The 22,841-nt window shown below is 46.6% G+C and overlaps 1 protein-coding gene across 3 annotated transcripts in view; it reads right to left on the bottom strand.

Annotated features, from left to right (window-relative positions):
- STK3 (serine/threonine kinase 3) overlaps nt 1–22,841 on the bottom strand; it is a 331,931-nt gene that overhangs the window by 212,718 nt on the left and 96,372 nt on the right. For all 3 annotated transcript variants that reach the window (XM_033934587.1, XM_033934585.1, XM_033934586.1), the window contains exons 5-6: nt 16,892–17,056; nt 13,023–13,190 (exon numbers count right to left, since the gene is read on the bottom strand). In XM_033934587.1, the coding sequence (XP_033790478.1) occupies nt 13,023–13,190; nt 16,892–17,056 (333 nt within the window). The remainder of the gene's footprint in view (nt 1–13,022; nt 13,191–16,891; nt 17,057–22,841) is intronic.

Here is a 22,841-nt window from a genome sequence, read left to right as displayed (position 1 = left end):
AGAAATACCTTTTGTGGAAGGGAAGGATAGGTGTTATCCAGGGACAGCAGGCAGATATTCTCAACATGTGGGTGACGTCACCGACGGAGCCCCTAGTGGACGTTTTCACAAGCAGACTTGCTTGAAGACCTTCAAGCATGCGATTGGCCCACGCATGCGCGCATGCCCCTCCCGCCCAACATAGGGCATGCGTCTCCTCAGCATGGCCTCAGTTCAGATAGCTAGCAAAGAAGACAACCATGGGGAGGTGGGTGGGTTGCGAGAATATCTGCCTGCTGTCCCTGGATAACACCTGTTACGGTAAGTAAACTGTGCTTTATCCCAGGACAAGCAGGCAGCATATTCTCAACATGTGGGAGACCTCCAATCTAACCAGAATGGGATGGAGGGAGAGTTGGCAATTTAGGAGAACAGATTTTGCAAAACGGACTGGCCAAAATGGTCATCATGCCTGGAGAAAGTATCCAGAAAGTAGTGCTAGGTAAACGTATGAACCGAGGACCAAGTGGCAGCCTTACAGATTTCCTCAAGCGGAGTAGAGCGGAGGAAAGCAACAGGCGCCGCCATCGCTCTGACCTTGTGGCCTGTGACACAACCCGGCAGGGAGAGACCAGCCTGAGCGTAACAGAAAGATACAAGCGGACAACCAGTTAGAAATGGTCCGCTTAGAAACAGAGTGACCCAAGCGATTTGGATTGAAAGAGAGGAACAGCTGGGGAGCAGAATGATGAGGAACGGTGCAATTCAAATAGAAGGCCAGCGCACGCTTACAATTAAGAGAATGCAGAGCCACCTCTCCAGGGTGAGAATGGGGCTTCGGAAAAAACACAGGAAGAACAATGGATTGGTTGATGTGAAACGCAGAAATAACCTTAGGCAAGAACTTAGGATGGGTACGGAGAACCACCTTATCATGATGGAAGACAGTGAAAGGCTGATCCGCTACCAAGGCTTGAAGTGAGAGCAATCAGAAACACAACCTTCCAGGTAAGATACTTCAAGTGAGCCCGCGCTAGCGGCTCAAACGGGGGTTTCATCAAGCGAGCAAGGACCACATTAAGATCCCAAACCACCAGAGGAGGTTTAAAGGGCGGATGAACGTGGATAAGGCCTTTCATGAAGCGGGAAACCACAGGATGAACAGAGATAGGCTTCCTGTCAATCAGCTGATGAAAAGCAGCAATGGCACTAAGGTGGACTTGAACCGAAGAGGACTTGAGTCCAGCACCAGACAAGTGTAACAGAAAATCCAGAACAGCAGATAATGAAGCAGACAACAGATCCTGCAGTCGAGTAGTACACCAGGAAGAAAATAGGGTCCACTTCTGATGGTAACATTGGCGAGTGGACTCCTTCCGAGACACCTCCAGGACGTCCAGCACAGGCTGTGAGAACTGGAACGAGGGCATTAAGTCTCAAGGAACCAAGCCGTTAAGTGCAGAGACTGAAGGTTGGGATGAAGAAGAGAACATCGACTCTGCGTAAGCAGAGAAGGAAAAACAGGCAGAAGAAGAGGCTCCCTGGAACTGAGTTGCAACAGAAGGGAGAACCACGGCTGTTGGGGCCACCGAGGAGCTATCAGAATCATGGTGGCACTCGTGGACTTGAGCCTGAGAGTTTTCAGAATCAGAGGGAATAGAGGGAACGCATAGAGAAACAGGTTCGTCCAGTCCAGCAGGAAAGCATCTGCCTCGAGTCTGAGAGGGGTGTAAATCCTGGAGCAGAAGTGGGGCAACTTGTGATTGAGGGGGGGATGTGAACAGATCGACATCTGGAGTCCCCCCCAACGAGCAAACACTTGACGCAGAGTCAAGGAATGGATGGACCACTCATGAGGCTGCAGAAGACGACTCAACCTGTCCGCCAGACAATTGTGCTGGCCCTGAATGTAGACCGCTCGAAGGAATATGTTGCGGCGAATGGCTCAATCCCAGAACCGCATCACCTCTTGGCACAGGGACCCCGCGCCCCCTTGTTTGTTGATATAATACATGGCGACCTGGTTATCCGTGCGGATCAGCACCACTCGGTCGTGAAGCAGTTGACAGAAAGCCTTCAGGGCGAGGAAAATCGCTCGAAGCTCCAGCAGATTGATGTGACAAAGGCGGTCGGCACTGGACCAAAGACCCTGGGTGTGAAGACCGTCCAGATGAGCCCCCCAAGCATAGGTCGATGAGTCCGTCATGAGGACCTTCTGCGGAGGGGTGGCATGAAACATTACCCACGCAAGGGAGATTGGCAAGACGATCCTGGAGATTCAGATCCATGTCTACAATCCTGAGCCAAGCGAGGCGACGCATGGCGATTTCAAACGCCGTGACCCTCGAGGACAACTCGAAGGCATCATAGGCCGCCTGAAACATATAGAGGCGAAGCTGGGAGAGAGTCTCCTCTAGGAGACGAAACTCCTGACGAGAATACGGCACGTCCACCTGAAACGAGTGGAGGGCTTCCACCCAGAACCGGAGATAGGACGTGAAGATAAAGTTATAGTTGAGGACACGGTTCGCCATCATTGAGTTTTGATAAAGATGGTGACCAAATTTGTCCATCGTATGGCCCTTCCGACCCGGAGGCTGCATACACCTTCGAGGGGTTGGATTACTTCAAGGAAGATTCAACCACCAAGGATTGGTGCGAAAGCTGAGAACTTTCAAACCCCTTAACCGGGATCGTCCGGTAACGGGACTCCAACTTGGAGGGAGTGGCCGTGACCGCAGAGGGGGTCTCCAGGTTCCGGAGAAATGTTTGCCGGAGAACCTGGTGCAATGGCAAGCGCAACGCCTCACGGGGTGGATGATCAACACCCATTTCCACCAGGAATTCCTGGGTATAACGGGACACAGACTGGAGGTCCAGGTTCAAGGCCCTACCCATGTCAAGAGATAAAATGAGTAAAGGAGGAGTTTCGAGAAGAAGACTCATCCTCCGGAGGAGACCCCGAGCGAGATCGGGGGCAGCCAAGAAAGAGGGAGAAAATTCCCTCGAATAGTAAGCAGGGGCCTCGGAGTCCCGCAAATGGGAGATCGAAGAGGCTCGACTAAAGTGTCTGGGTGCGTCGAGGAACGACCTCGTGCAAGGTGGACCGGGGAGGACCCCGGAGTCCGAGGAATCAGCTGGCGGAGCTTCGGAGAAGACGGGGCAAAGGAAAATTCTTCCATCAGTTTTGAAGAAGACCCTCTAGAGGCTGGCATCTGCCTCGATGGGGAACACAAATTAGAGTCCAACTCGAGGACAAGGGTGTGCCTGGAAAGCTTTGCCGTCGGAGACCTGCCCCGAAGGGGCGGAGAAGACCGGAGCTTTTTAGGAGGGGCAAGCCTCGACATAGTAGCGGGCGAAAAGCGGGCCCCTGTCCTGGACCCTCGAAAAGTCACTGGTGACTCGGGGGATGAAGAATCGCTCGAGGAAACCCAACGAGTCTTGCGGGCACGGCTCCGAGACACGAGAGAAGGACGCTCAAGCTGGTCATACCGAGGCTGGGTCGAGACCAAGGTCAGAGGCGTCGAGGTCGGGACCAGTTGGCTCACCACCGAGGAAAGCTGCGTGGTAAGTATAGCCTTAAGCATGTCCTCGAACAAAGGCACCGAGACCAAAGGCTGTTGGATCTTAGGTGCAGCCGTGTGCTCCTTTGGGGGAGACCTCGAGGAAGAGTATTCCCTACATTAGGAGGCATGCTTAGAATGATGTCTCGAAGACACCGACGAGGCGGCACTGACATGAGACTCTGAGGCAGGCTCCTTTGCCGGCACACCTGAGGAGGAAAGAGGAGACTTACCTGAGACCGGAGTAGCAGGAGAAGCCAAGGCCGAGGCACCCAACGAGGGTGCCGAGGCCAAGCTCAAGGCCTGTCCCGCAGGATCCATGCAGCCTAAGAGTTGGAGAATCTTGGCCACCCTCCAAAGAAGAGCCTGCGGTTGCAAAGTCGCACAACGTGGACACAACTCAGCTCCGCACCCAGGCACTCCACACACCAATGATGAGGGTCAGTGATGGAGATAACCCGATTGCACTTAGTACAGTTTTTAAACCCGGAACGAGGCCAGGATATAAGAAAAAAGACAGCCGCAGCCCCGCGAGGCCAGGCAGCCAGAACAAGACCGTTGAATCCGGTCAAAAATATACGAACAGAAAAAAAGAAAAATAAAGATGCGGGCACAGTGACTTAATCAAAATTAACCAAATAAGCCACGGTGCAAGAGGGACAACAAGAACCCGCGAAGCAAGGGAGCAGTGCTTCTGGCTCCGCGAAAAACATAGAACTGAGGCCACGCTGAGGAGACGCATGCCCTAGGTCGGGCATGCACGCATGCACGGGCCAATCGCAAGCTTGAAGGTCTTCAAGCAAGTCTGCTTGCGAAAACGTCCGCTAGGGGGCTCCGTCGGTGACTTCACCCACATGTTGAGAGTATGCTGCCTGCTTGTCCTGGGATAATACAAAGTATGGTTGTGACAAAATTGGACTTCTGTAATTCTCTGTTATTGGGCATTGCAAAAGTTAAAATCAAAGCGCTGCAAGTCAGAACCCTGCAGCAAGAATGATTACAGGAACGGCTTGGAATGAGCATATTAGTCCAGTGTTGAAACAATTATACTGGTTGCCTATTTAAATGAGGATTGAGTATAAGGTTTTGATGATTGTGCACCAGGTGATCTATGGGGTAGTTCCCTGGTAACTTAACTCAAGTGTTGAAACATTATATTCCTCCTAGATCTTTGAGGTCTCAATCTGCAAAGCAACTATCAATTGAAGCACTTTGAGAGACACACTATAGAAATAAGCAGAGGTCGACAATTTCAGTAGCAGGTCCACGTCTGTGAAATGAGATTATGTAGGGACAAGATGTCTTTTAAAAAAACATAATGAAAAATCTTGTTATTTGTTAAGGCATTTTATTAGCTTATTATTAGGAAGGCTATTTTAGAGCTTTGTTAGCATATTCTTTTATGGAAAAGATTTGATGATACTGTTTTGTTATGTTTGTATGTATTGAAACTATGTATGTTTTCATTATGTGTTTAGTTATTAAGCGGAGAAGAAATTTTTAAAATAATAAAAATAAATAAATATTGTGCATGCCTTAAATAAATACCTCTGGAATGGTAAGAAACCTAGATTAGCATTATCGGATTGTAGTGTTGCCTCAAAACAAAAAAGGCTTAGACCTTTTAAACATCAGATTATTTGCAATGGCATGTCAGCTTCCCCTGCTCTTAAACAACTTGTTCAGGAACATATCAAAATTTTCCTTCACTCCAGCAGAAATTAATCTACTACATCCCTATCATTTTAGTACGTTGTTGCATGCACCAGCCCGGTATTTGCATTCTTTGTTAGGTGCCTATCCCATGTATTCACCTGTTCAGAGGGTTTGGAGAAGGGACCTCCGAGCACCAAAACTATGAAGAACTTCAAAAGTCTGGCAGATAAAACACTGAAAACAAGAAAAACCAGAGCAGAGCAAAACACACTTTCTGAGTTTGCTTGGAGAAGGAATAACTGAAGAGTGTGCTGTGCTCCAATGAAGAAGGGAAAGAGTTTTCAAGTTCTTAAAGGGATATCCTTCTGCAGTTAGCAGGAAATGGGAATCAACAGCTCAAGTATGGACTTCTGTGTATCCATAATAGAACTCTCATTTTCTGCTTTCTTCCAAGTGCTATAAACATAATTATAAAAACGGAAACAATGCTTATTTTTATAGAACCTACCATTTCCTTCCTGCCACAATACTTGTTTTAAAAAATCATGTACTATATCTATTAAATAGTAAATGCAGCCAACAAAGAAATCGCCTACTGGCAGTAAAATACCTTTGTGGCAGTGCCAACCAGCCTACAGCAAAAAATTGTACTGGATCATTTTAACATGCATTTTCCCAAGGGAAAAATGTACTTAACATAAATACCACAAACATCGAGTAAGACCCAGTAAAAGCAACAAAAATTTACTCAATCTGTCATGCCTGTCCAGATCAATTCTAAAGTCATAACGTTAAAAAATTAGAAAATCATTGGTCTAAGTAGCTGGATACTTTAACTTTCTAAAACAATTATAAAAATTTATATATTTATTATTCATCACTTTAAGAACTTGCTAATAATAATTAAGACCAAATGGTAGAGCTAACAGCATCCTCCCAAAGGAGCTCAGAACGGGTTACAAATCAGGTACTCAAGAATTTTCCTATCTGTCCTAACATGCTCACAATCTATCTAACAAACCTGGGACAGTGGAGGATTAAGTGACTTGCCTAGGGTCACAAGGAGCAGCGCAGATTTGAACCCACAACCTCAGACTATAGATTTAACCACTATGCCACACTGTCCTCCACAGAAGAGGGAATCAGAGTTGTCTTGGCCATCTTGAAGTTATGAGAATCAAAGCAGCTGGCTCCTGTTTGAATTTGAATAGAAGTTTTCCTATTAAAGGTATTGAAAGAAATGCACAGAGAAATGTGATTGTCTAGTCTAGTAGGAATACGTCAGATTCCAAACAATGTGGCAAGTGTAGCCTGGAACAAAATTGTAGGGATCTATCTGAAGGGTCCCCCATGTTGAGATGATGTGATGTACGGTTTGGAGTTCAGGGACCATTCATGACGTTAAAGGAATCTGCCCAGCTTGTCCGCTAGCATTTGGAATGTAAGAGGACTTCCTGCTAGGTACACAGCTTTGAGAAAAATGTTTCATGGAATGGCCAAATTCCAGATTTGAGTTGCATTTTGGAAAAGATTGCAAGAACTTGTGCCCCCCCTTGTTTGTTGATACATGGTGACTTGATTGTCTGTACATATAAGAACCACCTGATTGAGAAGGACATCCTGAAATGCTGCAGAGCTTTGCCAATCGCATCGCCACTCTAGGAGATTCTTTATCTGCCATCATGTTTCCCCATCAAAGAATGATGGACTGAAATGCTGCTGCAGATAACATCCATTCTCCCAGGTCTAAGATCTGCCTGCTAAGATAAGCAGCCTGGACATCGTTCACTCCTGCTACATGCACTGCGGAAATCGCCTGTAGGTGTAACTCTGCCCACCTGAACAATATGTGGGCTTCCACAGGCTCAGCTGTGCACTCTTGGTGCCTCCTTGGCAACTGATATAAATAACTGCTGTAGCATGGTCCGAGAAGACTCAGACCACCAACTCATACTGCAGGAGGATTCCGGAATCTACGGGAGAATCATTTGAAGGGAGTCTGTTTGTGGGGACTACCAAGATAGTAGTGCGTTCTGAAGAGGACATATGTGAGCCTTCGCCCAAGGGACATCTATAGTAGATACCATGGAGCATAGTACTTGGAAATAGTACCACGCAGATGGAGCTGGCTAGGCTACCTTGTCCATTATGAGTGTAAAGCTTTTGTCAGCATGCCTCTGGAAGATAGACCCAGCCTTCTGCGGTGTTGAATAGTAGTACTCCCAGGTATTCCAGGGATTGGGATGGAACTAGTTGGCAATTGCAAAAATTCACTATCCAGCCCAGGCTCTGCAAGACCAGGACCACTTGAGCTACTGCTTGTTCCCTTCTGATAATGACGGAGCTCTGATAAGCCTGTCATCCAGATATGGATGTATTTGCAATCCTGCCATGTGGAGATGCACTGCTACCACCACCATCACCTTAGTAAACATGTGTGGGCTGCTGCCAATTCAAAGGGAAGCCCCAAGAACTGATAATGTCTCTCCAGCATATGAAATCTCAAGAATCTCCTGTGTAACCAGAAATATGGTAATGTGCAGGTAGGCTTCCCTCATCTGTAGGCAATTGTGAGGTGGAGTGGAGAGGACAATTGCGCACAGATGTAGGATAGCGCTTGCCTGAGGTTACAGCAGTGAGGCGGGCAACGTTCCAAAATGTAAGGTAACCATTGGAGACAGTGAAGCTTGTGCGTGTGTACAGAATCTCGTGAACTCTCGCGGTGACTGCTTAATGTAAGATGGTGGTTGTGTCCAGTGATGGAGGAGGTGAGAGCTGAAGGCGATTGCAGATGCAACCACGGACACTTAAGGCACAAGTTTTTCAGGCACACGTCGGATATTGATTCTCCCCTCTACAAAAAAGTCTAGAGGACTACAATTGATATTTTAGAATCTAAATCACAATTTTGCATGAGGTAAAACTCTTTATAGTTTATAAATCTTTCCTTAATTGCTTCTGATAATTTCAGCTATACACAACTGAAAGCAGTGCAACATGCAGAAAGTGAAAAACTATAACGAGTTTTACCTCGTGCAAACATAAGAACATAAGAAGTTGCCTCCACTGGGTCAGACCAGAGGTCCATCTCGCCCAGCGGTCCGCTCCCGCGGCAGCCCATCAGGTCCGTGACCTGTGAAGTGGTTTCTGACCACCTCTACAACCTACCTCAAGTTCTATCTGTACCCCTCTATCCCCTTATCCTCCAGGAACCTATCCAAACCCTCCTTGAACCCTTGTACAGAGTTCTGGCCTATCACATCCTCTGGAAGCACGTTCCATGTATCCACCACCCTCTGGGTAAAAAAGAACTTCCTAGCATTTGTTCTAAACCTGTCCCCTTTCAATTTCTTCGAGTGACCCCTAGTGCTTGTGGCTCCCCACAGTTTGAAGAATCTGTCCTTATTTACTTTCTCTATGCCCTTCAGGATTTTGAAGGTTTCTATCATGTCCCTTCTAAGTCTCCTCTTCTCCAGGGAGAACAGCCCCAGCATTTTTAACCTGTCAGCGTATGAAAAATTTTCCATACCCTTTATCAGTTTAGTCGCCCTCCTCTGCACTCCCTCGAGTACCGCCATGTCCTTCTTGTGGTATGGCGCCCAGTACTGAACACAGTACTCCAGGTGCGGGCGCACCATTGCGCGATATAGCGGCATGATGACTTCCTTCGTCCTGGTTGTGATACCCTTTTTGATGATGCCCAGCATTCTGTTTGCTTTCTTTGAGGCTGTCGCATACTGCGCCGATGGTTTCAGTGATGTGTCGACCATCACCCCCAGGTCCCTTTCAAGGTTACTCACCCCTAGCAGTGTTCCCCCCATTTTGTAGCTGAACATCGGGTTCTTTTTCCCTACATGCATGACTTTGCATTTCTGTACGTTAAAACTCATTTACCACTTTTTTGCCCAGTCTTCCAGTCTCGTTAGGTCCCTTTGCAGGTCTTCACAGTCTTCCGTGTTTCTAACCCTGCTGCAGAGTTTGGTGTCATCAGCAAATTTGATAACCTCACATTTTGTCCCTGATTCCAGATCGTTAATAAATATATTGAACAGTAGAGGTCCCAGTACCGACCCCTGTGGAACTCCGCTCGTGACCCATTGCCAGTCTGAGTATTGGCCTTTTACTCCAACCCTCTGTTTCCTGCCTGCCAACCAGTGTTTGATCCATCGGTAGATATCCCCCTGCACCCCGTGGTTCCACAGCTTTTTAAGTAGCCGTTCGTGAGGTACCTTGTCGAAGGCTTTTTGGAAGTCAAGGTAAATAATGTCTATGGATTCCCCCTTATCCATCTGGCTGTTTATTCCCTCAAAGAAGTACAGCAAGTTCGTGAGGCACGACCTTCCCTTGCAGAAGCCATGCTGGCTCGCCTTCAGTTGACCATTGTTTTCTATGTGTTCGCAGATTGCGTCCTTTACCATTGCTTCCATCATCTTTCCCGGAACCGAGGTCAAGCTCACAGGCCTGCAGTTTCCCGGGTCACCCCTTGATCCCTTCTTGAAGATGGGCGTGACATTTGCTATTTTCCAGTCCTATGGGATCTCCCCAGTTTTTAGGGAGAGGTTACATATTTGGCGAAGTGTCTCTGCTATTTCGTTTCTCAGTTCTTTTAGTACCCTTGGGTGGATGCCGTCCGGGCCCGGTGATTTGTCGCTCTTTAGTCTGTCTATCTGTCTGAGGACATCCTCTTTACTTACCTCTATTTCTATCAGTCTTTCGTCGTGTTCTCCGTTTATAATCACCTCGGGTTCTGGGATATTGGATGTGTCCTCTCTGGTGAAGACTGATGAGAAGAAATTGTTTAACCTGTCAGCTATCTCTTTTTCCTCCTTTATCGCTCCTTTCCTGTCTCCGTCGTCCAGTGGTCCCACTTCCTCTCTGGCTGGTTGTTTCCCTTTCACATACCTGAAGAAGGGTTTGAAGTTTCTTGCTTCTCCTGCCAGTCTTTCCTCATATTCTCTCTTTGCTTTCTTGACCTCTTGATGGCATTTTTTCTGGTGTCCTTTGTGCTCTTCCTGGTTTTCCTTTGTTGGTTTCTTTTTCCATTTCTTGAAGGATGATTTCTTGTCGCTTATCGCCTTTTTAACTGCAGTTGTTATCCATGCTGGGTTTCTAGTTCAATTTTTTTTGCACCCTTTCCTAAACCTTGGGACGTACAGGTCTTGTGCCTCGAGCACTGTGCCTTTGAGTAGTGTCCAGGCTTCCTATACGGTCTTCACCTTCCCTGAGCTGTTTCTGAGCTTTTTTCGTACCATTTTCCTCATGTCCTTGTAGTTTCCTTTTCTGAAGTTAAGTGCTGTCGTTGTGGTTCTTTTCACCTTTGGTGTTCCCATGTTTAATTTGTACTTGATCATGTTGTGATCGCTGTTCCCTAATGGTGCTAGTACCTCCACTTCCTTTACGGGTCCCTCTAGCCCGTTGAGGATTAGGTCTAGAGTGGCCTCCCCTCGCGTTGGTTCCGTGACCAGCTGCTCCATGAAACAGTCCCTTGTCGCCTCTAGGAATCTAGTTTCTCTCGTGCAATTTGAGTGTCCAATGTCCCAGTCTATTCCCGGATAGTTGAAGTCCCCCATAACCACCACCCTTCCACTTTTGCACACCTGCCTCAGTTCGGCCTCCAGGTCCAGGTCGTTTGCTTCTGGCTGTCCTGGTGGGCGATAGTACAGTCCCAATTTGATGTCAGCTCCTTCCCCTCCTGTCAGCTTAACCCACAGTGACTCCAAACTGTCTGCCCTTATTGTTGTTTCTGTTCTGGATGAAGGAATGGAGTCCTTTATATACAGTGCTATTCCTCCCCCCTTCTTGTGTGCCCTGTCCCTCCTGTAGAGTTTGAACCCTGGCAGGGCCACATCCCATTTGTTGTCCTCTGACCACCATGTCTCTGTGATTCCTATTATGTCTAGGTCCTTATTTCTGGCTATAACTTCTAGCTCCCCCATTTTAGTCCTTAGGCTCCTAGCATTTGTGTATAGGCAATTTAAGTCCCAGTTTGTTACCTTTTCTTTTGGATTTACTCTTGATTTGTTGCTCCTGCTGGTCTCCTCATGGGCTGCCTCCTGTGGTGTATCTATCCCGCTCTCTGCCCGCTTCTTTGTTCTTTGATAGCCCTCTGGTTCCGGCTGTTTCCTCCTTGTCGTGCTCTTTAGCTCTAATTGCCTCTCGGGTCCCTGTACTGCATCTTTGGGTTTATGTCCAAAAAGTGTCCATTTTGTCTCTAGTCCACAATCGCCATTTCCTGTTTCAGTATCCTTGCTCGATACTGTGGCCCGATGTGTCGAGGTCAGATCGACTATCGGCTTTCCCCTTGTTATCAGTTTAAAGTCATGTCTATGCAGGTCTGGATGTTACGTGCCAGCATCCTCATCCCAGCCGTGCTCAAATACAGTCCGTCTCTCCTGTAGAGCTTGTTTTTCCCCATGAAAGTTGACCAGTTCCGTACAAAGAGGAAACCCTCCTCCTCACACCATCGCCTCAGCCATCCATTTGTTGCTTGCAGCTCGGTCTGCCTCCTCACATCTGCCCTTGGTACTGGCAGGATCTCTGAAAAGGCTATCTTCCCTGTCCTCAGCTTCAGCTTCCTCCCCAGGATCTTAAACTGCTCGGTCAGTGTAGTCATGTTGAAATTCCTTCTGCTGACGTCGTTTGTTCCGACGTGGACTATCACTGCTGTTTCCTCCGTCTCAGCTCCCTCCATGATTCTCTCGATTCTGTTGGAGATGTACTTTGTCCTCACCCCTGGGAGACATGTCACTAGGCGATCCGCTCTGCTCCCTGCTATGTGACTGTCCACCTCTCTCAGGATTGAGTCTCCCACAACGATAGCAGATTTTCCTCTCCTCAGCTTCCTCCTGGGTCTCAGGTCTGTGTCGATGATTGGGTCCTCCAATCCTTCCTCCTCCTGAATGGTTCCTCCGCAAGGTTCCTCTCCCTCAGCTCCTGGTGGGTCCTGGTGGCTCCTGGTGGGTTCTGTCCTCCATCCGTTTGTTCCCTTCTGAAGAGCGGGTGAACCTGTGTTTCTACCATCTTGCAGGCCTCCTCGATGAATCTTTCGAGCTCTCTGACCTGTTCGTTGATGTGGTTTTCTCTGGTGGTGTCCTCAGTTGGTTCAAAATCCCTTGGTTCCTCTATGGAGCGGAGTCCCTCTAGCTCCTGTACTTTGATCTGCAGTCTCCCGACCTCCTTCTTTAGGCTAGCCAGTTCCTGACATCGACTGCATATGTAGGCCTGCCTCCCGGAAGGGAGGTAGTCATACATGTGACAATCAATGCAGTATACTGGAAAGCTTCGCTGGCCTTCTGCTGCCTCCATTTTTCCTTCCTTGTGTGGCCTTCCAAGTACCTACAAATCCAAACTGTACTCCTGCAAAAGGTTTGAGACCACTGCTTTACATGCACTAGGCATTATTCTATAACAAGCACAAGTGGCACGTACTTCTAGGTGTGTCTTTTATATCATCATTATTAAGACTATTTCATGTTAGCTCAATGTCAACATTTTTGTGAATTGCACAAATTTCATATTTTTATACTTTGCATAGCTGTTCTAATTTTTATTTCTTATTCTCTTTTTACAAAAATATACTCTACAAACCTCTTCACTTTCATTTTGTATTAAGCTTTCTGTTTTCTTTCATCTTGCCAACATTGTTTTTGAAACCACAAGATAGCAATCTGAATGAATGTCAGCACCTCTATTGACTTTTGCATCTCTAACCATCACAATCTACTGATGAAAGAACTCATTTTGTAATACAGTACTTAATCTGATGTCATTAATTTATTACTAATGTACAAACATTAAAGTCTTACAGAAATGCAAAATTCTTACCCTCATTGGATGAATATCTGCATATGGAGGCTTTCCTTCAGCCATTTCTATTGATGTGATCCCAAGGGACCAGATGTCGGCTACACAGTTATAACCAATTTCTTGGATTACTTCTGGAGCCATCCAAAAAGGAGTGCCAATCACAGTATTGCGCTTTGCCATTGTATCCTGTTAATACAGAATCTGCATGTGACAGCTACCTAGAACTAAGTCATAAGCATTTAATAAAAAAAACTTTATTAACTTTAAAGGGGCATGAGTTTCTAAAGTACCGTATTTTCACGCAAATAACGCGCACCCGTGTAAAACGCGCACACGGGTATAGCGCGCAGAAATCACGATGATATGTACAAAAACTTTTGTATACCGCGCTCACGGGTATACCGCGCATGATGCCCGACGCTCCTTTCGCCCGCCCTGACTCTCCGTTCACCCCCCCTGACTTCCGTGCACTGCCCTGACTTTCCGTGCGCTGTCCCGATTCTCCGTTCACCCCCCTGACTTCCGTGCACTGCCCTGACTTTCCGTGCGCTGTCCCGACTCTCCGTTCACCCCCCCTGACTTTCCGTGCACTGTCCCCCCTTGAAGGTCTGTCCCCATCCTGAAAGCCTGATGCCCCCCCCCCCCGACGTCCGATACATCCCCCCCCCGGCAGGACCACTCGCACCCCCACCCCGACGGACCGCCGACTCCCCAACAATATCGGGCCAGGAGGGAGCCCAAACCCTCCTGGCCACGGCGACCCCCTAACCCCACCCCGCACTACATTACGGGCAGGAGGGATCCCAGGCCCTCCTGCCCTCGACGCAAACCCCCTCCCCCCAACGACCGCCCCCCCCCCCAAGAACCTCCGCCCGTCCCCCAGCCGACCCGCGACCCCCCTGGCCGACCCCCACGACACCCCCACCCGCCTTCCCCGTACCTTTGTGTAGTTGGGCCAGAAGGGAGCCCAAACCCTCCTGGCCACGGCGACCCCCTAACCCCACCCCGCACTACATTACGGGCAGGAGGGATCCCAGGCCCTCCTGCCCTCGACGCAAACCCCCCTCCCCCCCAACGACCGACCCCCCCAAGAACCTCCGACCGCCCCCCCAGCCGACCCGCGACCCCCCTGGCCGACCCCCACGACCTCCCCACCCCCCTTCCCCGTACCTTTGGTAGTTGGCCGGACAGACGGGAGCCAAACCCGCCTGTCCGGCAGGCAGCCAACGAAGGAATGAGGCCGGATTGGCCCATCCGTCCTAAAGCTCCGCCTACTTGTGGGGCCTAAGGCGCGTGGGCCAATCAGAATAGGCCCTGGAGCCTTAGGTCCCACCTGGGGGCGCGGCCTGAGGCACATGGTCGGGTTGGGCCCATGTGCCTCAGGCCGCGCCCCCAGGTGGGACCTAAGGCTCCAGGGCCTATTCTGATTGGCCCACGCGCCTTAGGCCCCACCAGTAGGCGGAGCTTTAGGACAGATGGGCCAATCCGGCCTCATTCCTTCGTTGGCTGCCTGCCGGACAGGCGGGTTTGGCTCCCGTCTGTCCGGCCAACTACCAAAGGTACGGGGAAGGGGGGTGGGGGGGTCGTGGGGGTCAGCCAGGGGGGTCGCGGGTCGGCTGGGGGGGCGGTCGGAGGTTCTTGGGGGGGGCGGTCGTTGGGGGGGAGGGGGGTTTGCGTCGAGGGCAGGAGGGCCTGGGATCCCTCCTGCCCGTAATGTAGTGCGGGGTGGGGTTAGGGGGCCAGGAGGGTTTGGGCTCCCTTCTGGCCCGATATTGTCGGGAAGTCGGCGGTCCTTCGGGGTGGGGGTGCGAGTGGTCCTGCCGGGGGGGATGTATCGGACGTCGGGGAGTCGGCCGGGCAAGAGGGCTTGGGCTCCCTCTTGCTCCGATCGTGGATGCGGGTGCGGGTGGGAGCGCGTGCGAGCGGTCGTTCGGGGTGGGGGTGCGAGTGGTCCTGCCGGGGGGGGATGTATCGGACGTCGGGGAGTCGGCCGGGCAAGAGGGCTTGGGCTCCCTCTTGCTCCGATCGTGGATGCGGGTGCGGGTGGGAGCGCGTGCGAGCGGTCGTTCGGGGTGGGGGTGCGAGCGGTCCTGCTGGGGGGGTGAATCGGGCGTCGGGCGGGGTGGGAACTATGTTTAAAAACTTTTGTATACCGCGCTCACGCATATAACGCGCGAGGGGTATGCGCGGTAGGTAAAAACGCGTATAACGCACGCGTTATATGCGTGAAAATACGGTAATCAATAATGGACACTCGATGAAGATACAGGGAAATACTTTTAAAACCAATAGGAGGAATTTTTTTTCACTCAGAGACTAGTTAAGCTATGAAACGTGTTGCCAGAGGATGTGGTAAGAGCAGATAGTGTAACTGGTTTTAAGAAAAGTTTGGACAAGTCCCTGGAGGAAAAGTTCATAGTCTGTTATTGAGAAAGACATGGGGGAAGCCACTACCTGTCCTGTATCGGTAGCATGGATTATTGCTACTCCTTGGGTTTTGGCCAGGTACTAGTGACCTAGATTGGCCACCGTGAGAACGGGCTACTGGTCTGACCCAGAAAGGCTACCAAAAGAATTAAGGTGATACCTTTTTATTGGACTAACTAGAGCATTGGTAAATTAGTTTTCAAAGGTAACCCTTCTTTAATGGCCATCTAGTCTGCCCAACCACAGTGACCATTATCTCTTCCTCTCTCTAATAGATCCTGTGTGCCTATCCCACGCCTTCTTGAATTCAGACATAGTCTCTGTCTCTACTACTTCCTCCAGGAGACTGTTCCACGCATCTACCACTCTTTCCATGAAAAAGTATTTCCTTAGATTACTCCTGAGCCTATCACCTCTTAACTTCATCCTATGCCCTCTCATTCCAGAACTTCCTTTCAAATTAAAGAGACTCGACTCATGTGCATTTACACCACATAGGTATTTAAAAGACTCCATCATATCTTCCGGAGCCGCCAGAACTTCCCTAAGTTCGTTCAGCACCCTCGGATGTACACCATCCAGCCCCATAGCTTTGTCTACCTTTAATTTAGCTAGCTCCTCAGTAACACAACCCTCTGAAAATTGATCAGGGTCTACCACTCCTCCATCCGTATTCGCATTTGTCTTCTGCAGTCACGCTCCCATGAACGCAGAATAGAAATATTTGTTAAGCAATTCAGCCTTTTCTTTATCAGCTTCTACAAATTCTTCCCCTTCACCTTTGAGTCGCATAATGCTACTTTTGCATTTCTTCCTATCAATCTAAAAAATGTCTTGTCTCCCCATTTCATCGTGTCTGCTATTTTTTCTTCCATTTGTATCTTTGCTTTCCTGACTACTCAACCACTTGATTCTTGGGCTTAACATTGTATTGGCCTCACTAAAAAATCTGAAACTGGTAGACTACACCAAATGGTGAAATTTCATGTGCTTCATGTACACATTTGATTTGTACACCTATTCTGAAAAATGGACTATGCTTAATAATGATTTTAACACTTATTCATAGCTGAACTTCCCACTACTGGTGATGCGTGATACTGTAAGATATATCTCCCCTTGCTCTATTGCTTTGTGAGCTGTTACTCCACAATTTTCCTCCATTGTGTTTAATCATTTTATTTATTCTGTCCTATTATCATACGTGTACTATTTGTTTATACAAGGGATACCATACACTGTTTATTGTTCTTGCTGTATTGTTCTTATTATTTTATTACAAAACATCAATAAAAATATCATGTCTTTAAAAAAAAGATTGCTGGCACACATAATTCTTTGTTCTTATAACAGAAAGTACTTCAAGCATTATACAGTATTAAGACTAGAAAATTCCCAAGGTTTTTCTTTACTAGAAAAAAAAAATCTGGCATCTTACATAACATAAGACTCTTACTTACCGTCAACTGACCAGCCACACCAAAATCTGCAAGTTTTGCATGGCCTTCTGTGTTAAGAAGGATGTTTCCAGCCTTAATATCTCTGTGTATTTTTCTCATAAAGTGCAAATATTCAAGTCCCTTCAATGTAGATTTAAGAATGGTGGCAATCTCATCCTCTGTTAACTAAAAATAGGGTAAATGTATTTAAGTTCTCTATTTCTATATCAAATACTCATCTACAGAAACATTCTTAAGTCTGTATTTAATTTGGCAAATTCTTCAAAACATCAACTTGGCAGTTTCGTGACTATCAATTTTCTTACTGTTCTTTGTTGTTCAAATATATTTTATTTCTTACAGTCTTTTCTAACAGGTATACAAATTTTGTCAGAGTTATGAACTATCTTTTGAAAACAAATCTTTGAGCTCTGAGTCTAGCTCAATGATATTTGCTGACAGTCAAATAATGGAAGTAGTATGCCTGCAGATTTTCTCATGCATATCTTTAGAAATATCCTGAAATTCTGGAACATTTGTGGCCCTAGAGGACTCAAAGTAAATACTAGTTGCTCATTCCATACTCATGTTTAACATTTAATAGTATAATTCAGTAAAACCGTGACTCACTCCACTTTAGGTTCCTAAAGATGAGAGAGGTTGAGTGTGGACAGGCTTTCAATGATTGTAAAAACTAATATTTCTTCAGGTATTAAATACAGATCAGAATACAAAATAGGATCTTAATGATTTTGTTAAATCTGTCAAAAGCATTATATACCCACCTCTTTTTATGTTTAAAACAGGTATGAAAGTGCATTTATCTAGTAAGATCTTGCTTTCAATTTTCTCTCTCAGGAAACAATGATAAAGTTGAAGAATCTATTAGGTATTATCCCAATGGACATTGTTCTGTATGTCCATGGTCTTTCGGTAGCCCCACATATCCATTTCCTAATCATAAGAACATTAAAATATTGACTACAACTTCTTGGCAAACCAGTGGTACTGTGTAAATGATTTGGTGCCCTTGGATGAAAATATATGTGGGGAAGTCATTCCTGTTACTATGCACTAGAATCACTGAACTTGCATTCAAAAAGTAAAAACTAACCCCCTACTCTACTAAACTGCGCTAGTGGTTTTAGCGCTGGGAGCCGCACTGAATGACCCGCGCTGCTCCCGATGCTCATAAGAACTCTATGAGCGTCGGGAGCAGCACGGGCCATTCAGCGCAGCTCTCCGCACTAAAACCGCTAGCGCGGTTTAGTAGAAGAGGGGGTAAGGCTTCATTGGTTACATATACTATCTTTAATGCCAACGTTCTTTTGAGGATCTACATTTTGGCACATTGACTTTTCTCTTTTTAACTCCTTTTAACTCCTTTTTAACTCTTTTTAGTATTAGTTCAAGGCAAGTTACATTCAAGCACAGTATTTTCCTGTCCCCAGAGAATTTACAGTCTAATAAGTATTACTAGACTGTAGTAAGCAAATTGTATTAAAATGTGTGATATCTCTGTAATGCATGTTACCTTAACGCAAAATCACTTTACAGCAAGTTATCCTAATGCAACAAATGGAATGGAAATCATGAAAAGGGTGTTATTGATAAAGACATGGGGGAAGCCACTGCTTGCCCTGGATCGGTAGCATGGAATGTTGCTGTTCCTTGGGTTTTGGCCAGGTACTTGGGACCCGGATAGGCCACCATGAGAATGGGCTACTGGGTTTGATGAACCATTGGTCTAACCCAGTAAGGCTATTCTTATGTTCTTATGTTGCATGCAAATGTGAGTTGGAAGAAAATACAGTGTGCGTTATGCAACAACAATATGTGTTAAGATTGATACTGTGCATTAATTCAGCTACACCTTTTCACTTTTAGTTACAGACTGGATCTTTGTGCTTATACCGTAATGTGGTCTTAAGAGTGGGGGAGCTCTACTTAGCACAACCAATATTATAAAAAGGCTCAACTGCCAAAGGAAATCAGAATGCTGCAAGCTACAGGATATTTTCCCTATACAGACTGCCAACTGTCCACTGACTTAAATGTCAAGAGCATCAGGCACTTTCTCAAGTTGGTAAGGAGAGGGCAGCTAGACAAGTAACCAACTGATGGAAGACTAACAGAGGTAAAAATAGCTAAGGTACTCACTGCACTCATCCACAGAACCAGCTATTGAGAGTCAAAAAGTGTAACTTCAAATTTTCTAGGACCACCATGTGTATGCTGGAGCCTTCCCACCCAACATCGGCTCGCAGGACCTGCAGTTCAGTAAAAAGAAAGCTAAGAACCCAACTAGGGGAGGTGGATAAGTTGTGAGAAAATATACATGCTGTCCTAAGAGAACATCTGCTACACTTGAGTAACTTTACTTTCTCCAAGGACAAGCAGATATAATATTCTCACGTGTGGGACTCCCAAGCTGCCAGGATCATGTCTCTAGGAAGAGGGTTATGGGTAACATACATTTATTTATTTACAAGCAGATTGCCCGGCGTTGCTCAGATATTTATTTATCCTAGGTATGTATTTATCCCGGTTATTTATCCCAGTCTCTGAAGCTCTAGATGTAGCAGCTCTCTCACACAGCGTTGCGAGTCTTGTGAGAATTTCTTGTCTATGCTGTTTCATTTTTTTAGCCTTTGATTGTACTTGGCCAATTGCCTTGGAGGCATTGTTACAGCACTGTTATATGTCACCCCCTTCCCACCCCCACAGTATTTTTCCCCAGATAGTAAGTGATATGTATACCAAGTTTGGTTGAAATCTCTCCATGCTTTTCAGAGTTATGCTGGAACATACATACACACACACACAGATACATCCTATTTTATATATATAGATTTTTTTTTAATGTATATACCGCCTTTAAACAAAGTGGTTTCCATAAAATATAAACATACATAATTGCAGAGACTGATGGGGGAAAGGAAGGAATAATAATAATAATAATTTATTTTCTTGTATACCGCCCTACCGCCCTAGGCGGTTCACAACAGTGAAAAAATTTAAACATTTCAATTAAAAATACAATCTCATGCACACTGCGTCTAATGCAACAATTAATACATCATAGTTAAAATACAGTTTCAAACACACAGCTATTAATACCTTAGTTAAATACAACACAGATTAAAAAGAAAGTTAAAAACTAACCTGATGAAAAAAACCAAAAATCACCATTATAAACAAAAAACTTAGTAAAAATTAACATTCTTGTTTACCAAATAAGGAAAAATTATGTTCTTACCTGTTAATTTTCTTTCCCTTAGACGCAGCAGATGAATCCAGAGACCAATGGGATAGCCCACATCTAAAAGCAGGCGGAGATAGAGAAACTGATTAACAGGTGGTCCTATTGGCTGGCACTCCTCCTGTCTCATCAGTATAGCTCCTTGCCCAAGCACACATAACCAGCAATAGGCATAGCATGTAAAAAACGACGGCCCACAGCGCCGGAAAAAACATGTCCCATCTCATGCTGCTATAAACCGGCACCTGCACAATCAGCTGCACATGGCCGTGACAAACACCGATGAAAGAGAGCCTCAGAATAAACAGGACTACTGCTGCACTGAAACCCAAAATGAGAACAAGTGTGAGCAAGAAATCGCACTGCTACTGCCGCGCTGTAACCAACAAGGAAACCAAGCGCGTGCATGCAAAGGGCGGGAAGTCCCGGCTCTCTCCACGGATTTCTAGTCATAAAACTTAGCCTCAATAAAATATCCATGCCTTAAATGTACGATGACCGAACCCACAGTACTAAGACTCCCAAACAGAACCTGAAGTTCAACAGACATACTCACAAACTTGTTGTTAGGGCAGGTTGAAGCCAGTTAAATCTGGTTGATCAGCAGTAACCAGGCAGAACTGAGGAACTGTGGTCTCTTTTTTTTTTTTTTTTTTTTACAGAGAAGGGAAAGAAGAAAAATATTGAGACCCAGTCAGACCCTCTATCACTGGAGGGAGGGTGAGGCAGGGACCTGGGGGGGGCCCAGGTGTAACCCCTAAAGCTGGCACCGTTCAGCCGGACACCCCTGTCTCACTGAAGAGAAAATCTCAACAGGAGAAATAGCATTGCCAGCTCACTGAAGAGAAACCTCAACAGGAGAAACAGAATGGCAGTCTCACTGAAGAGAAACCTCAACAGGAGAAACAGAATGGCAGTCTCACTGAAGAGAAACCTCAACAGGAGAAAATAAAGTTCCAGCCACAGCCAGAATTCAGGAGCTAGTAGAATAGCGACCTTTTCCTGCTGGGAGATAGAGATTACTGATGAGACAGGAGGAGTGCCAGCCAATAGGACCACCTGTTAATCAGTTTCTCTATCTCCGCCTGCTGGTAGATGTGGGCTATCCCATTGGTCTCTGGATTCATCTGCTGCTGTTGCTAGGGAAATTAGTTTTTAATAATTTCCTATATATAGGGTAAGAATAAGCTTGGGCAATCAATGAGCTTATCCAGGAATTCATCTTGCCCGCCTGATATCCCAAGGTCCTGTCTAAAAAAGTCCTATAACGACAGGCCCTTGGGGTAGGGAAGATAAACATACCTGAGTTTCTGGTATGTTTTTTTGAATTAAACAATTTCAAGTAAGATACCAGATAAAAAGATAGTAATCCAAAAAAGAGCCTTATAACAAATACACCCGAACTTAAAAACACTCTGGCCCCAAAAGGCAGCCAAATGCAATCTAGCATAAAAAGGGCTTATGTGATCATATTTTTTAAGATCAAAGATTAAACAAACTGCAGCATTCTGAACCAGTCGGAGTCTTAATAAAATCTTTTTTGGTAATCCTAAATAGACTATATTACAAGGGTGCTGAGTGCAGAGTCTGACAGGGGAGGGGGGGAAGGAAGGAGGCTGGTGCAATGCCTGACAGAGCAGAGAGGGAAGGGTGCTGGGTGCAGAGCCTGACAGGGGAGGGGAGGATGGAAGGATGTTGGGTGCAGAGCCTGACAGGGGAGGAGAGGATGGAAGGGTGCTGGGTGCAGAGTCTGACAGGGGAAGATGGAAGGGTGCTAGGCGCAGAGCCTGACAGGGGAGGATGGAAGGGTGCTGGGCGCAGAGCCTGACAGGGGAGGATGGAAGGGTGCTGGGCGCAGAGCCTGACAGGGGAAGATGGAAGGGTGCTAGGCGCAGAGCCTGACAGGGGAGGATGGAAGGGTGCTGGGCGCAGAGCCTGACAGGGGAGGATGGAAGGGTGCTGGGCGCAGAGCCTGACAGGGAGGGGAGGACGGAACGAGGCTGGGTGCAGAGCCTGATAGGGTAGGACACTTGAATATTAAGCCACCCGACTTATATTCGAGTCAACCATTTTTCCTCCTTTTAGGGGGGGAAGGGGGGGCTCTCAACTTATATTCGGATAGACTTATATTTGAGTATACATGGTACCCATTACTCTTCACCAGTCTCATACTGCAATCACTATCAGAGAGTGAAAAGGCCATAGTTGGGATGCAACCCTTTTCCTTTCCTCATACATAGTGGCCTCATATGCTATGAGAGTAACATAGCACAATTTGTGCAGTGATTAAGCACATACTATCTTTTCCCTTTGCATATAACAGAGGTAGCAAGTCACCGCTAGGACTAGCCAGCCTGCCAGCCAGAGTCACAATTTAGTATGTGTCATCATACTGGTCATCCCACCCCACCCACCAAGTATGAGCCAAATCTATCACACTGTTTTGCTTCATAGAGAAGTTTACAGATACAGTTTCTACATAAGCACATACATTCATTCTGCTTTTCAAAGAACAGCTAAAAATGATATAATAAAAAGGTGTTATAAAAAGGTAGCCATGTTTTACGTATTATACTGCTGAATATACAATGGTGGCTTTCTATTACTACTACTTATTTCTATAGCGCTACTAGATGTATGCAGTGCTGTACATTAAACATTCAAGAGAGTTTGAGTGCTTAGAGCATTTATTAGTATATTTACAATACA

This window comes from Geotrypetes seraphini, chromosome 2 (genome assembly GCF_902459505.1).
Source record: "Geotrypetes seraphini chromosome 2, aGeoSer1.1, whole genome shotgun sequence".
Lineage (NCBI taxonomy): Eukaryota > Metazoa > Chordata > Amphibia > Gymnophiona > Dermophiidae > Geotrypetes > Geotrypetes seraphini.
Note: the sequence above shows the minus strand (reverse complement) of the source record. Positions and strands in the feature narration are given on the sequence as shown.